Consider the following 13,653-nt stretch of genomic DNA (forward strand, 5'->3'; position numbering starts at 1 on the left):
GGCTTTACCATAGCAAAGTGCACACTGAGCTAATGAGGAATCCGAGGAACTCCAGTGTATTTTTAATTAACCGATGCAACCATCTTGTTTCATTAAAATATATGACTTTCTTACAAACTCTTGTAATATGTTAGTTTATCTATTTTTATTTGGACCTTGCCATTGAAAATTCAATCCAAGTAATGATTTGATATGAATGTAAAATAGTTATTTCCCAAAATACGCCACATAATCGCAATATAAAAACACTTTTATTAATGAACCAAAAGAACAAAGCGTTTTTAAGACCATCACATAAACATCTAGGATCAAAGTCCCCTGAACAGACTACTGTTCACTACAGCAGGACGAGGGGGGTTATGTCAGCTGTATTACATTTATTGCGTTCTGATAAATAACCTGACAAATATAGTCACATATTTGATTTGGAAGTAATCACCATCTGTCCAGTCATAAACATTGATTTACTTGTAGTAAAAATATAAACGTTTCAAGCATTTGATTTAATGGGAAAGGCTCAAGCTATTGATGGGCCTTTATAAAAAAAAAAGGGGGAATATTATTCAAAATAAATAAGAAAATATAGGGAACAAACAGTTTTTTCCCAATGTATTCAAAAACACCTTTCATTCTATTTTGGCTTGAGTTAAATATTATAATTGACTTTATCTAATTTCATTGACTTTAAAGTATTCGCTGTTAGTAAAAGTCATCCTGGAGACAGAAGCATACAAATGTAAATTATATTATGATTTAAATGTCAAGCATACTGTGTCTGCTTTCATCCATCATTCTTTGTATACACCCAGTGGCCGTGACATGCGTGGTTTTCTGATGTTCGGCTCAAACTAATTATCCCCAGCAATTTTTTTTCCCCAACACTGCCCACCTTATGTACAAATGAAAGGTGCTTTCACTGGCTCCAGTGAGTGAGTTATCATCAGCTGTGTGGACTGTCTGTCGATGGTCCCACGCTGTCAGCCTGTCCCCTCTCCTCTTCCTCCTCCACAGAGTCGTCAGAGCTGTTAGCCACCGCCACACTGAGAGAGTGGAGCCCCTCCAAAACAGACAGCAGCCTCCCTGACAGGAAGCAGACAGGCCGCTGGTCAAATTAGTCATGTCTGTATGGATATTAGGATGTGCATGAGGACACTACCTACCGTCTGCAGCTACTTTTGTCTCCAAAGAGCGGGCCGGTTTTTCTTCATGTTCTCTGTAAGCAGCAGCTTTTTCTAGAGCTCTTGTATACTCACGTGTCAGCCCTCTGCCAGTGACAGTGTCCTGGAACAGATTCAGTTCATCAGCAGAAATGAACAGAGTAACAACATTTTTTCCCAACTGTCTTCTGCTCTAAAAACTCTCACCAGCAGTCGTTTCCTGTCCATCTCGGTCTCCTTTAGTTGTTTATTCTGGACTTTCCTCTTTGTGTGTTGCTGGGTTTCTCTCATCTCGTCCTGTTTCCTTGATGCCTCTCTCTCAAACTGCCGCAAAGTCATAACTGCAAGAGACAACACAGACAGTTCAAAAACCGGGGGCATATGCTGCTACATACTGTGCAAACATTTCCAATGATATTATATTTGAGTCTGCATTACAGATATGAATCCCCCCCCCCCTTAGTTTAGCTGCTGTGGGCATCAATCCTGCTACCTGCTTTAGTGTGCTCTCTCCTGGCAGTATTGACTTGAAGCTCAATCTCCCTCAGCTTCTGAGCACAGCGGTCCTCTATCTCAGACACTCTCTCCTGCAGGGCTGAAGGGGAACAACAAATGCACCATACTTAAACATTATCTCCCACACTGAGAAACAGAGTCTAATGCGTCATTTGTGTGTACCACTGGGGATAAACTGGATTTGATAGCATCTGATTGCAAATGTTCCTAGACACCAAGCTGGTTAAATCAATTCAAGATTGATCAATTGTTATGATGTAACCACAGTAGAGCATAAATGACAGCAAAACAGCAAGGTGGCACAAGCCTAAAGGCAAGAAAAACATCATCATCATTTCTTTGTTTTTTGTTTTTTTAATCACAGCTACTGGCAAACATTTGTTCAGCTTTTCTTTCAATAAGGACACAGAAACCTCTGAGCAATATAAGACTTTAACATAAATGAAATCCAATAGTGCGGATTTGATGTCTGTATCATTGAAGCAGCTATAAACTCATTTTAGATGAGTTTATAGCTCATATATATATATATATATATATATTTCCCATGACGACATGTTGAGTCGATCATAACAAACCCCCAGAGTAAATGAACAACAGACTTAAAAGACTCCTCATCGACTTTTAGATTGATGTTTTCTTTTTTTCTCCAGCCTGCAACTTTACTGATTTGGTTGACAGAATCTGAGCTACTTGTCCACCACTTTCTGGTTAAAATGGTTCAGCATTTGGCAGCTAAGGAGCCAGATATTTCCCTCAGGAGTAGGTGTAAAGCAAAACAGAGCTAAAGGTAGAGTGAGTATTGGACCTTCATTCATTAGGTGGACACAAACACTATGGCCAAGGAATGCTAATGTTGCTCTGAATTTGATGAGTGTGTGTATATGTGTATATGTGTATATGTGTATGTATGTATGTATGTATGTATGTATGTATGTATGTATGTATGTATGTATGTATGTATGTATGTATGTATGTATGTGTGTGTGTGTGTGTGTGTATGTGTAGGCCACTGGATGCTCTTAAGAGGAAAATACATGTATACCAGCAGTGTTTACACTTGTTTCTGCCCACAAGTGGACAAACAATTAGTCAAGGGATAGGTTTGCAATTTTTCAAATATGGATCTCCCAAAGTTAGTATTTTTAGAAGAAAATAACCAAATTGTGTTACTATCCTTGCACACCAACAGGAAAACACAATAATTGTATTTATGTAACCTGTTTCTTTAAGAAGATGATTTGTCTATCCCAGATGGCTCAAGCATTTATTATCTTTAGATAACCATTTAGCTTTTTTGAAACAAAAGCCTTGTTTTTTGGTCTCCCAACACCTCAGTAAGGGATCTTTTCATAAACAGTATGAACAGAGAGAATGATTACAGCCAACAAACCATGTTACAACGAACGCCTAAGCCACGTAGGTCACCTGACTATTGTTTTAAGAAACACTTGAAAGAATTCATCCCTATTCTTTAATGTTAGTTTAAAGCCAAAAAGCTCTCTAGTAGTGGCTAAGTGAAATCCTTGAAACAACTGGAAAAAAGGAGACTCAGTAGCTCTCCATGAGCGACTACAGTCAAGGTGCTCTTGAGCATGTCACTATATCCCCAGCTGGGCCAGTGAAGCTACCAAGGAGAGCAGAGAGGCCAGGTGTGAATGTGTAGAGAGACATTGATGAAGGGCATTTCTGAAATAGAGCGGGAGTGCTCGGTCTGCTTTTCCTTGATAAGTTGAGTCTAAAAAAAACAGTCATGCAGCTAAAGGTGGCCGCTGCCTCACCACATTCGCTGTGTTCCTGCTGGCTGAGCAGCTCAGCGCCGAGCTTCTCCAGGTTGACCTTGCTCTCTTCCAGCTGAGCCTGGATCTGCTGCAGACTCTGCTCGGCCTCCTCTCTGCCAGCCACGGCCTGCCGGACCTCTGCCCGGCTCAGCTCCAGCGCCTGCTGCTGCTGCTGCCTCAGCCTGCTTTCATCTGAGGACGATGTATAAAGATAAACTCAGACACAGCTGCCAAAACATGGATACCCAACAGATAATGTGTTATAATAAGATGTCGTGAGTGGTAAGGGTGCTCACACTGTTCTTTCAGATCAGCCAGAGCTCTCTCGATGAGCTCCGGGGTTCTTTTGAGCTCCTGTGTGAGCTTGTCTCTCTCTTCACACACCAAGCTGAGCTCCGTCTGAAGGTCTGTGGTGCTGCGGGGCAACACAGACAAGATGGCAGAGCAAATAAAGGAGCGGAAAGTCAAGCAGAGGCAACTGCACGCACGGTGTATAAAAAGAAATGCAAAACTCTTTTATATGTAGACTACTATAATAGCCACTTTGCATACAAATGTCATATTGTGACATAAAGAGGTAACATTTTTATAATTATAAGGCAATTTTGATTTCAACCGTGTTGCCCTGCCCCATTTCCAGCCTTACAGAGCCAAAGGAGATAAGACCACTTCTTGTTTTTATGCCTGCTTTGTTAAGCCTTTATTTTGGAAATTGTAAACATTAAGCTTATAAAAACAATTCTTATAAATTCTCAGAATGAATGCCAAAATGGTTCTTTGATTAGATGAATGCTCTCACAACTAAAGCACTCCACAGTGGATTTATTTTAATCAAGGAGCAAGTGCTAAAACATCTGCTGTTAACAGCTTTTTAAAAAAGCAAAGAGATGCTTTACTATAGTCATTCCACAATTTAAGGACTGTGGAAAGATGTACATAGTGCATTGCTTTTGTCAATACAGAGTATATTGATCGATTAGTTTTAAATAAATCATTGGTAGTTAGTTGCAGACATAAAAACTAAGTACAAAATCTCTTCTAAAAGCACACATATTGACAAATACAAAAACAATTAATACAGACAAATACCATACACCACTGCAGTCATTTGTAAATTACTTGCATTTAGTCTCAGAAAGCTTTTTATTTTGTATGTAATTGTTTACTGACTTCTTTGTAACAGAAAGAAAGCTTTTTTGCATAGGGTAAAGATTGTTAAACTTCATTCAATACGTATGACTGACTGGTAAAACCTCTCACCTGTCAGCAGCTTCTTCTGTCTGTTTGCTGGCCTGCTGAACTTTCTGCAGAGCCACCTTCCTCATGATCAAACCTGAAAAACAATGCGACATTCTTTCTTTCCCGGGAAAACATGCAATTCAAACTATACTGCGATCACCTGCTGAGATAAACCCATCCCCCTCCAGTCCCGTATGACTGCACCTTGGATTGTCTCCACGCGTCTTTTAGCAAAAGTTAGCCTCTGGGTGAAAGTGTTGAGCCTCGCTTGAGCTGCGTCCACTTCTGCCACCTTGCATTCAAATGCCAGACTGAACCTGTAAGGCACAACCATAATGTGTGAAAATAAAGTGTAAGCTACATTTGAATTCTGCATTTCATTCCTCCAATTTATCTCCTCATGCTCTATTTTCTTAATTCAGATAAATGTGTTTACCTATGCACTGCCTCTGTCAGGATTTTAAGTTCAGCCTCTTCTTTCTGGCTCTGTGACTTTAGGTGCGAGTTCTCCTTTTGCTCCTCCGCCAAGTCCTGTTTCAATGCCTGGGAAGAGAATCACACAATCCATACTATAGTAAAGTTTCTCCGCACACAGCTGCTGTTCGTAAAAACTCAACTGCTTTTGGAACCTAGCAAAGTTTTCATATAGTCAGCATCCTCTGCTGTGGTAAAAATGTATGAGTGTTTATCACTTTCCTAGGCAGACCCACATTTATCGCGCATCATCAAAAATTCAGAGTCACGTAAATCACCTCTTTTTCCATTCTCTCCAGGTCCAGCTCAGCTATCCTGTCATCCAGACTGTGCTGGAACACATTGGCCCGGTGCTGCTCCTGCTGGACCTGCTGCTCCATGAATCCGACCTAGAAATACAGTGCCACACTTTAAACACAGATTCAGCACAGTGGATTTGTTTGTACTGTGGTATACTAAGAGATGAAGGTATTCCTACATTTGAAAGAATTGTATCCTTCTCTCCTCTTAGTTCAATATCCTTTGAGCGAAGCTGGACGCATAACTTGAACACTTTCTCTCTCCAGAGCTGAAGCACTTGAAGGCCTTCAGATCCATTCTTCATAAGTGGGTCTGTCATGATCTATTGAAACACACGCGCACACACACACACACACACGTATAGTCAAGGCACACAACACTTGAGCAAATGCTTCACAAGAGCATGGGTAATTATTGCATGCAAATTAGTCCTGATGTTTTCCACAACATATTAAAGCTTTTTTAACACAATGACTTTATTATCGTCAAGTGAAACGTGCTATATAAATAACAATTGATTAATCAAAACAGACATTTTTACTTAACGAACCAAAATCCACTTAGAAAGAAAAAGAGAACACATTCAGAAGTGAAAAAAAAAAAGGCCGGGGTGGTCGGGGAATATGTTAACTGCAGAGTCATACTGCACACAACATTTGGATAGAGCACCTCAGTTCGAATGTTCAGCCAACTGAAATATTCCTGCGGGGCTTTGCCATCCTATCAGGAGCCGCTCCATCATTAATCTAAACCCAGTGGTCTCTCCGAGAGATCCATTAAGTGCATCCACACTTCAGACTATTTCGTTTTAGATAAGTAAAAGACTGCTTCAAAACTTAACAGCTAAAGCCAACAACACACACCGATAGGTCGCTGCTTGGTCTAGATCAGGGGTGCCCACACTTTTTCAGCTTGGGAGCTACTTTTAAAATGACCACGCCCAAGTGATCTACTTACAGGGCCGCCCCTGCCCAATCTGTGTCGTGAGCGGGGGCGCATTTGCGCTTCAGATGAGGAGGTGAGGCCCCCTCATAACTGCATGACCCCGTATGGCACAATACAACTCAGACTGGCTTACCTGTACGTCAATCAAGTGGCAAATGCCATAGTAAGCATGGATGATAGGCTAACTTTGAAAAAAACTTTTCTTAGTTTTTTTTCAATGCCATGCGATCTACCCACACTACCCTTGCGATCGACCGGTCGATCGCGATCGACGTATTGGGCACCCCTGGTCTAGATAGAAAACCTGACAGACGCAGTGCTATTTCTCACCATGCGTCATAAGCAGAGGCATGTATCATGCATTGCTATGCGACACTTACCTTCTTTGCCATTTTCTCTTCTTGGAGGGCGAGTATCTCACTAACAGAGTTGAACCTGACTGTCAAGAGCTCTGTCGTCTTCTGAAGAGCTACCTTTTCTTTTTTCAGCCTCTACAGAATGGAGAATATGAGAAAAAAAGTTAAAAAGGATAGGATGACATGCAAATTAACTAATACATTTAACACTGCTTTTTTCCACAATCATTTCCTTAACCCGCCCAGAAGAACAAGATATCAAGTTGTTGTTTTTTTTCTTGTGCAATTACTTTACAGTCGAGTGATTGCAATCAATACTGTTTATATTGTCCTCACCTCAACAGCTTCATTTAATTGTTGCTTTTCTTCTTTCTCTGAGCCAAGTTGGCCGATGTAATTTCTGAGGCTGTGCAGAGTGGCAGATTGTGTCTCAAAAGCTTGTTTCATTTGGCTGAAAATTAAAAAGCCCGCCCCACCCCCAAGAAATGTCAGTGAATCTGGATACAAAGTGCTATAAATGCTTAGTTCTCTTCAATTTAAGATTGAATGTGGCACCTTAAATGTTCTTTCAGCCCATCTCTCTCAGTAGATGCCTCCATCAGAGTGCTTTTTAGCTGCAGCACTTCTGAGTTCATCGATTGAAGTTTATCCTGTAGTTCAGTGATTGTGTTTGTTGCGATACCCACCTCTGCACAGTGGGAAGCATTTAACAGTTGGAGCTGAAAGAGAGAGCCAAACAATTTAAATTCAAGGCAGGAAGTTATGATGATGTTATGTCTTTTTGACATGGGTTTCTTGGATACAGGGGTTTTAGCTGAAATTACTCAAATCAGTCATTTCCTTGTAGGATTTTGCCACACACCTGCATTCCCTGCTTCTTCTGCATTTCTTCCAATTGTTTTGATAGTCTAAGAGTCTGCTGTTTGGCCTCCTCCAAAACCTGTAACCTGCTCATTTCTGCCTTTAGAGTGAGCTCCTGGGCTTCCTCCTCGCTCCTCGTTGCATCCCTCCTCAGTTTTGTAATTTCCTCACCAGACTCTCTCTTAAGTCTTTCGAGCTGCAAGAAACAAAAGTGTTAAGATAAACATATATGGAAACAAACAAACCTCTCAGGTGATCTTTTTCCACACCAGTGCCTAAATGAAATGTTGTGTTTGTAAATAGTTTTACCTGTGAGCTTATGTTCTCCTTTTGTGCATTACTGTGAGTGAGCTCCATTCTGATTTGCCTGAGTTCAGTCTTAGCCTTACGCAGCTCCTCACGCACTGCCTCCAAATCATGGCTCTGTCTGTCGTAAGAAGATTATTAACCATATTTAGCTTGGTCAAAATGGCGCTTTGTTAATCTTTATTAACAAACTGTAATCACTTAATTTCACAACATAAGCATATATTTTACCTGTTGATGGTGCTGTCTCTGTCTCTCATCTCCTCCCTGTGTCTCCCTGCAGTCTCCTTCAGGGCCTCCACCTGTCCTTTCAACCTCTCAGCTTCAGCCTTGTGCTTCTCTGCCTCCAGACGCCACTCTGACTCCAATCTGGACCACTGCTCACTTCTCTCTCCACATCTGTTTTTGAGGAAGAGGAGCCTTAAATGTACCAAATATACAACATAATTGACAAATAATAATATTATTTCTAAACATATAAACCATATTATGGGATACCTTGCCATAATGTCTGATGGGTGATCCACAGAATTTTTGTCTCTTATGCTGTCTCCTTGCAACATCAGGATCCTTTGATTTTCTTTCCTCAGTTCCAATATTTCCTGTTCGGCCTGAGATAAAGCGAGCCATGGATTTGCAGGACTGTGATCCTCTGATGGTACACCTTGTTTTAACCAGGAGAAGCGTGGTTGTTTCCCTGCAGTTTGAACCCTTCTTTGTGCCCCGGCAGAATGGACACTTGATGTGAAATGCGATGGAGGTACCAAGTCATCCTGGATATTCCCTAGATTAACATGACATAATGTATATCGTTATGTGTGTGCATGCCTTGCATAAGCTATTTATGATTAGTCCTACGTAAATGTAATGGGGTTCATTCTATGTTCCCAAAGTGATCAATGTAAAAGGTTAGTAAGGGCCATCTTTTCAGTTCAGGTTGCAAATGATGTAGGGAGTTGCACGTTTCAAATGTAGTTTAAATGGTAAACATCCGCTAATTTGAAGGTAAGCCATAACATGTATGTAGGTAACATTTGACCTACAGTTGTAGAGAAAACGTTGCAGACAACATTAAACACTACGAGTTGTGATATTATAAAAGGGTATTTATCAGGGTAACGTAGTAGCTTTACCCTGGGAACACTTACACACTCCCAATGTAATATTTTCCAAAGTATTTGTTTTCATATTGGACTTTCAAGAAACATGACAACATGAACATGAAAACTTCGCTCACCTTAATACATAATACTGATACATACATGTTAAATCATAAGGCTTGAGCTCACAAATGGCGACTAACTTAGCTAGAGCTTTGACGTTAAGTTAGCTAGGTAACACTGTAGGGCCTAGTGTAGGCTAACGTTAGCTAGCATTATCTTAAAATCAACATTAGCTTGAAGTTGGCAGCAAATGTAAACCAAAAATGCAGCTACATCAATACACTTACGTGAAACGGTTGGTGTACTAAAATCATTTGGCGCTATGAGTCTTTCTGTTCCCACGTTATGTCTCTCCATGTTCAAAGCATTAGCTGTCCCTGAAAGTAACAAACTACACAGTAGTGCCTGGTTGTTTTGAGTTGTTTGGGTGACGTTTTACCGTTGATTCTCCCGCGAGATCCGTCATTGGTGGTTGCCCTTAGTTACGCGTTATAACGGCAACATCCGGGGCTCTCTCATAGACGAGTTTTAATGTGTAAATTATACGTCAGTTATATTCAACTTATTAGAATCACCGCAGCAAATGTGCATCTTTATGAACTCAATATAAATCAAATAAAAGTAGTTACCGAACATAACACATTACTCTCACGCACTGCATCATGGGAAATAAGTGGCAACCTGAACATGGTGGTGGTTGAAATCCCAGAGCTATGTCTTGTAGGTTGTTCCTCCCCTCAGGCTGACTCCAATATCCACTGCAAGAACCCTGCATTTGCCATTATTGCATCTATTGGCTGGTACAAGAACGCCAGGGGCGGTACACAAGCCCAGTATATAGCCTGGATATAATGTTACCTGAAAGACAAAATTATGGACAAAAAAGTCCATATTCGCAGTTTTTGATGCAGACAGACTTTATGCACAGGTCTGGACCATGGGAGGTTTTAGTGACACACTGTATTGTATATGATAGGGATCTATAATGGGGAAGATTTTACATATATTTATGTCAAATTTGGTTTGACGACCATGTACCACTATATTTTTCTGAAGGTGGTTTGATTAGTCTGTTTAATCAGATATCATTAAGATATTGAGAACAATTATAGTGATGATGTGCAAAAGGTGCTCAGTGAAAATGCACCTATTTATGACCTGAAACTAAGCCATTCCAACTTTACCTGTGATTCTCTCACTTCAAGAACACCCCGGGGCTATCTGACAACCAGACAGCACGGAGCATGCTTTCTGAGCAAATAATTGCAGCTTTGATTGGTAATTGCTAATAATTTGGTTATGTAATTGAAATCTTGGTTTAAGATGCATCTATAAATATGTTACCTCCAACTGTAAAATGATCAGTAGGTCTACATGAATAATTTACATGTGGCATTTGCATATTTTTGACAGTTTCTGTGTGCTTATGTTCCTCGAACTGCAGTGATGCACATATTGCACACACTGCATTTGTGCTGTAAATCTATAAACTACAACCACGAACCATCTTCAAATGAAGGATGTTAGCTATTGTTTGTTATATGTCTGGCATTATATTCCCATTTTAGATGGCTATATTCACTATACCATATTTTCTATTTCTTCTTGTGTTGTTTTCCTCTATCTTCAGCAGCCATTTCTGTTTACTCTTACCTAAAGTACACCCGCCTCGCTACAGCTACCGTGACCCACTTTCCCCATGGGGTGCATTAAAGTTTCATATAATCTAATCTATTTATGGGGAAGAAATAAGCATTTTACTTTGATTCATTTATGTTGCATATATTGATACAACCTTACAATACAACAACATACTGTAAGACAAATAAAAGAAAGTGGGGATGGCTACATAAGTATGATGTATTGAAACAAATGTACATTGAATGATGGCAGTCCAGCATGCATGAAGGACTCTGGACCTTTTATCCATAACTTAGTGAAGTGGTTTTTGGGGGAGAGCATTAGTAGTGCTTCTCTTCGTTATTTGTTCCTGTTGGTATTGTATCCTCCATGCACTCGACAGACTGCAGCAAGAACAAAGTGATCAGAGCCACCGGGAATCCAGAAAGCATGGACAATACTGAACCTGTTAAGAAAGAGAGCAGAATGTAGATGTAGATCTGTTTCTTAGAGGGCGATGAATCTACCAAGGTTGACATTTACTGATTCAAACCCATTATTCAAGCTTAAAAGAGCATTTACGATTAAATGAGACAGCTGATTAAGACAGGTTTGTAAATTGTAACTGAAAATGTTTAATATGTGAAATCCAGTTCCTTGGTGGCACAGATATTTCTCTCCCCAGCCCCATCCTACAGTTAGTCCTGGTTGACACAGGGGAGTATCAAGGTCACATGGGCGGTGTAATCCCTTTATTTTTTGTTCTGTCTGTCCCAAGCTCTCCTCCCAGTTGGATATGCCTGGGCGGTATGCTTATCATCAAATGGCCTCAACTGGATCCTTTAAATTTGAGGGAGAAGTACATTCAAAGCCCCTTTCGAAGAATGGTTCGGCAAAATACATTGCCACACAAGTTATTTTGGTCCTTTGAACCTCAGTTTTGTTGAGTACTCGTGACGACAGAAGCCACATCAACTGGATTCACGAGTTTTTCAAAGTTCCGCTTTCAATAATACATTGTCAATACAGTATTTTCTACACCTGCTTTCTATGGCATCTGGCATTGTTCTAAAATCTCTCTGAGGACTTAACGTCCTTTTTTTCACAGCATAACCAAATTCCTCCCACTCCTGAGGTTGCCCACCCAAAAAGTACCTTTCTCGAGTGAGGCCTGCATGCTTATATAAATGTCTGATGGTGTGCAATGTGTGGCCCAGCATTAGGACTGCATTTACTGTATATAGCCCTTTTCCATTCTTTTGGGACTACTCAAAGCTAAAGTCAGCATTCCCCCATTCACACACATTCTTACAGGCAGAGGCTTCCATACAAGATGCCACATTAGGATAGACATTCACAGACCGTTGGCCATGCCATCGGGAGCCATTTGGACTTCATCTTCATGCCCCCCCCTCTCAACCAACTTACTCCTGACTGCTTTTCTGTTTTGTTTTGTTTCTTTGTTTCTTTTTGGTTTTGTTTTTGCTTTGTTTGTCTACCCTCCCTCCCAAATGTAAAGCGTCTTTGGGTTCAAGAAAAGCGCTATAGAAATAAAATGTATTATTATTATCTTGCCTAAAGACACTTCGACTTGTTGACTGCAGGGGTTGGGGAACAAACCACTCCACCCCTAATCCACAGCAGGTCTTAATCTGAAAATATAGTGCAATAGTTGTAAGGCTTAAAAAGACAAAGGTAGAAGCCGTGGAAGGTACATGAGCTGGAGAAAATGCAGACATTACATATTATGGTGATTGACAGATTCACTTTACCATGCCCATGGGATAAGTCCTCTTGATAGTCTTCATCTACTTTTTAGTTCAACCCTAAGTGAGATTCTTTCCATCAATAGAGAATGAAAATATTTTTATTATTTATAGGGATATCCTGGCACACCCATGGCCATGGAAACAGCTTTGTCTTTGTCCTTTATCAAGCTGACTCAGCCCACACTTACTTGATGTGGAGAAACTGTCCATGGCTGCAGATCTGGACTGGAAATGGTATCTTTAATTAAAATGTCTTCCTTTCAAAATGTGCTTGTTGAACTTTTCACATGCCACAAGGGTAATATTGGTGAGTCCAGTACACACACACACTGAGAAATGCCCTTATTAAAAACGTAGTGTTGGGGCTGTATAAGATGCTAAAAACACCAGTGACATAACAATCCACTATCCTATACTAACTTCTTTAAAAGATGATAATAATCTCCTTGCATTCAAAATATCTTTATAGGTTTTATCTTCTTTATGTATCAATAAGACATTGTTCAGGCATTTCTTTTATCAATATAATTTCATTTCATTTTTATTTGTCCCGCTCATGGTATGCAAAACCAAATGTACAATAATTGCCACAAAACATGACTCTACCAAAACACCATTGAGCGAAAAGGAGCAGGGAGAAGAATAAAATCTTATGTGACCTGCCCCTTTCTAAAAATAAATAAATAAATACAAATAGATGGTCTGCCCTTCATAAAAATTGCTTTTTTTTTTCTTTTTTTTTCACAGCCAAACATAACAGTATCTTAGGATACTAAGAGAAACACAAACAAAAAAATACTTATTTCCCACTTGACGGTTAACGGAAAGAAACAAAACAACACCAAAACATCACATGTATAAGGAAAAGAAAAGGAAAGTGCAACACTCTCATCTGAATCCTACTGGAGAAGAAGGTGGAAAGCGACGCATGATGATAATAATAATAACAATAACAACAATAACAATGGCAATGGGACCCGCAAATACAGAAGAGACATCACATCAAAAACATCAAAAACATGAAGGACCTGAGTAAATAGACTTATTCACATTCTGCTTCATATAGTCCCATCTTTCTGAATTTATACAACTTCTTTAATTGATAAATACAAATACAATTCTTTAGATCCTTTTGTTGAGAATTCCACAATTGTACACCAACCACC

General features: G+C 39.9%; 1 protein-coding gene and 1 long non-coding RNA gene across 5 annotated transcripts in view; both read right to left on the reverse strand.

The window, feature by feature from the left end:
- Positions 1-232: 232 nt before the first annotated feature.
- Positions 233-9,762, reverse strand: cchcr1 (coiled-coil alpha-helical rod protein 1). Of its 4 annotated transcripts, none has more exons than XM_079648803.1 (19): positions 9,386-9,762; positions 8,434-8,719; positions 8,167-8,334; positions 7,939-8,056; positions 7,631-7,825; positions 7,324-7,487; positions 7,105-7,219; positions 6,793-6,903; positions 5,646-5,789; positions 5,446-5,556; positions 5,130-5,236; positions 4,898-5,010; positions 4,715-4,787; positions 3,751-3,869; positions 3,455-3,646; positions 1,651-1,752; positions 1,365-1,498; positions 1,161-1,281; positions 233-1,102 (listed from the first exon to the last, which is right to left on the reverse strand). In XM_079648803.1, exons 1-19 carry the CDS (start codon positions 9,453-9,455, stop codon positions 1,026-1,028), a joined length of 2,520 nt encoding a protein of 839 aa, XP_079504929.1. In that variant the 5' UTR covers positions 9,456-9,762; the 3' UTR covers positions 233-1,025. The 4 variants fall into 4 exon arrangements, with proteins under 4 accessions (XP_079504929.1, XP_079504930.1, XP_079504928.1 ...); XM_079648804.1 differs by having other exon boundaries at positions 233-1,080; positions 9,538-9,760; XM_079648802.1 differs by having other exon boundaries at positions 233-1,080; positions 9,386-9,760.
- Positions 9,763-10,772: 1,010 nt separating this feature from the next.
- The window catches only part of LOC307017786, a 29,320-nt gene continuing 26,439 nt past the window's right edge, over positions 10,773-13,653 (reverse strand). Inside the window, exon 3 of the long non-coding RNA XR_013802254.1 lies at positions 10,773-11,184. This is a non-coding gene — a long non-coding RNA (uncharacterized lncRNA). The remainder of the gene's footprint in view (positions 11,185-13,653) is intronic.

This window comes from Notothenia rossii (genome assembly GCF_949606895.1).
Source record: "Notothenia rossii genome assembly, chromosome: 9".
NCBI lineage: Eukaryota > Metazoa > Chordata > Actinopteri > Perciformes > Nototheniidae > Notothenia > Notothenia rossii.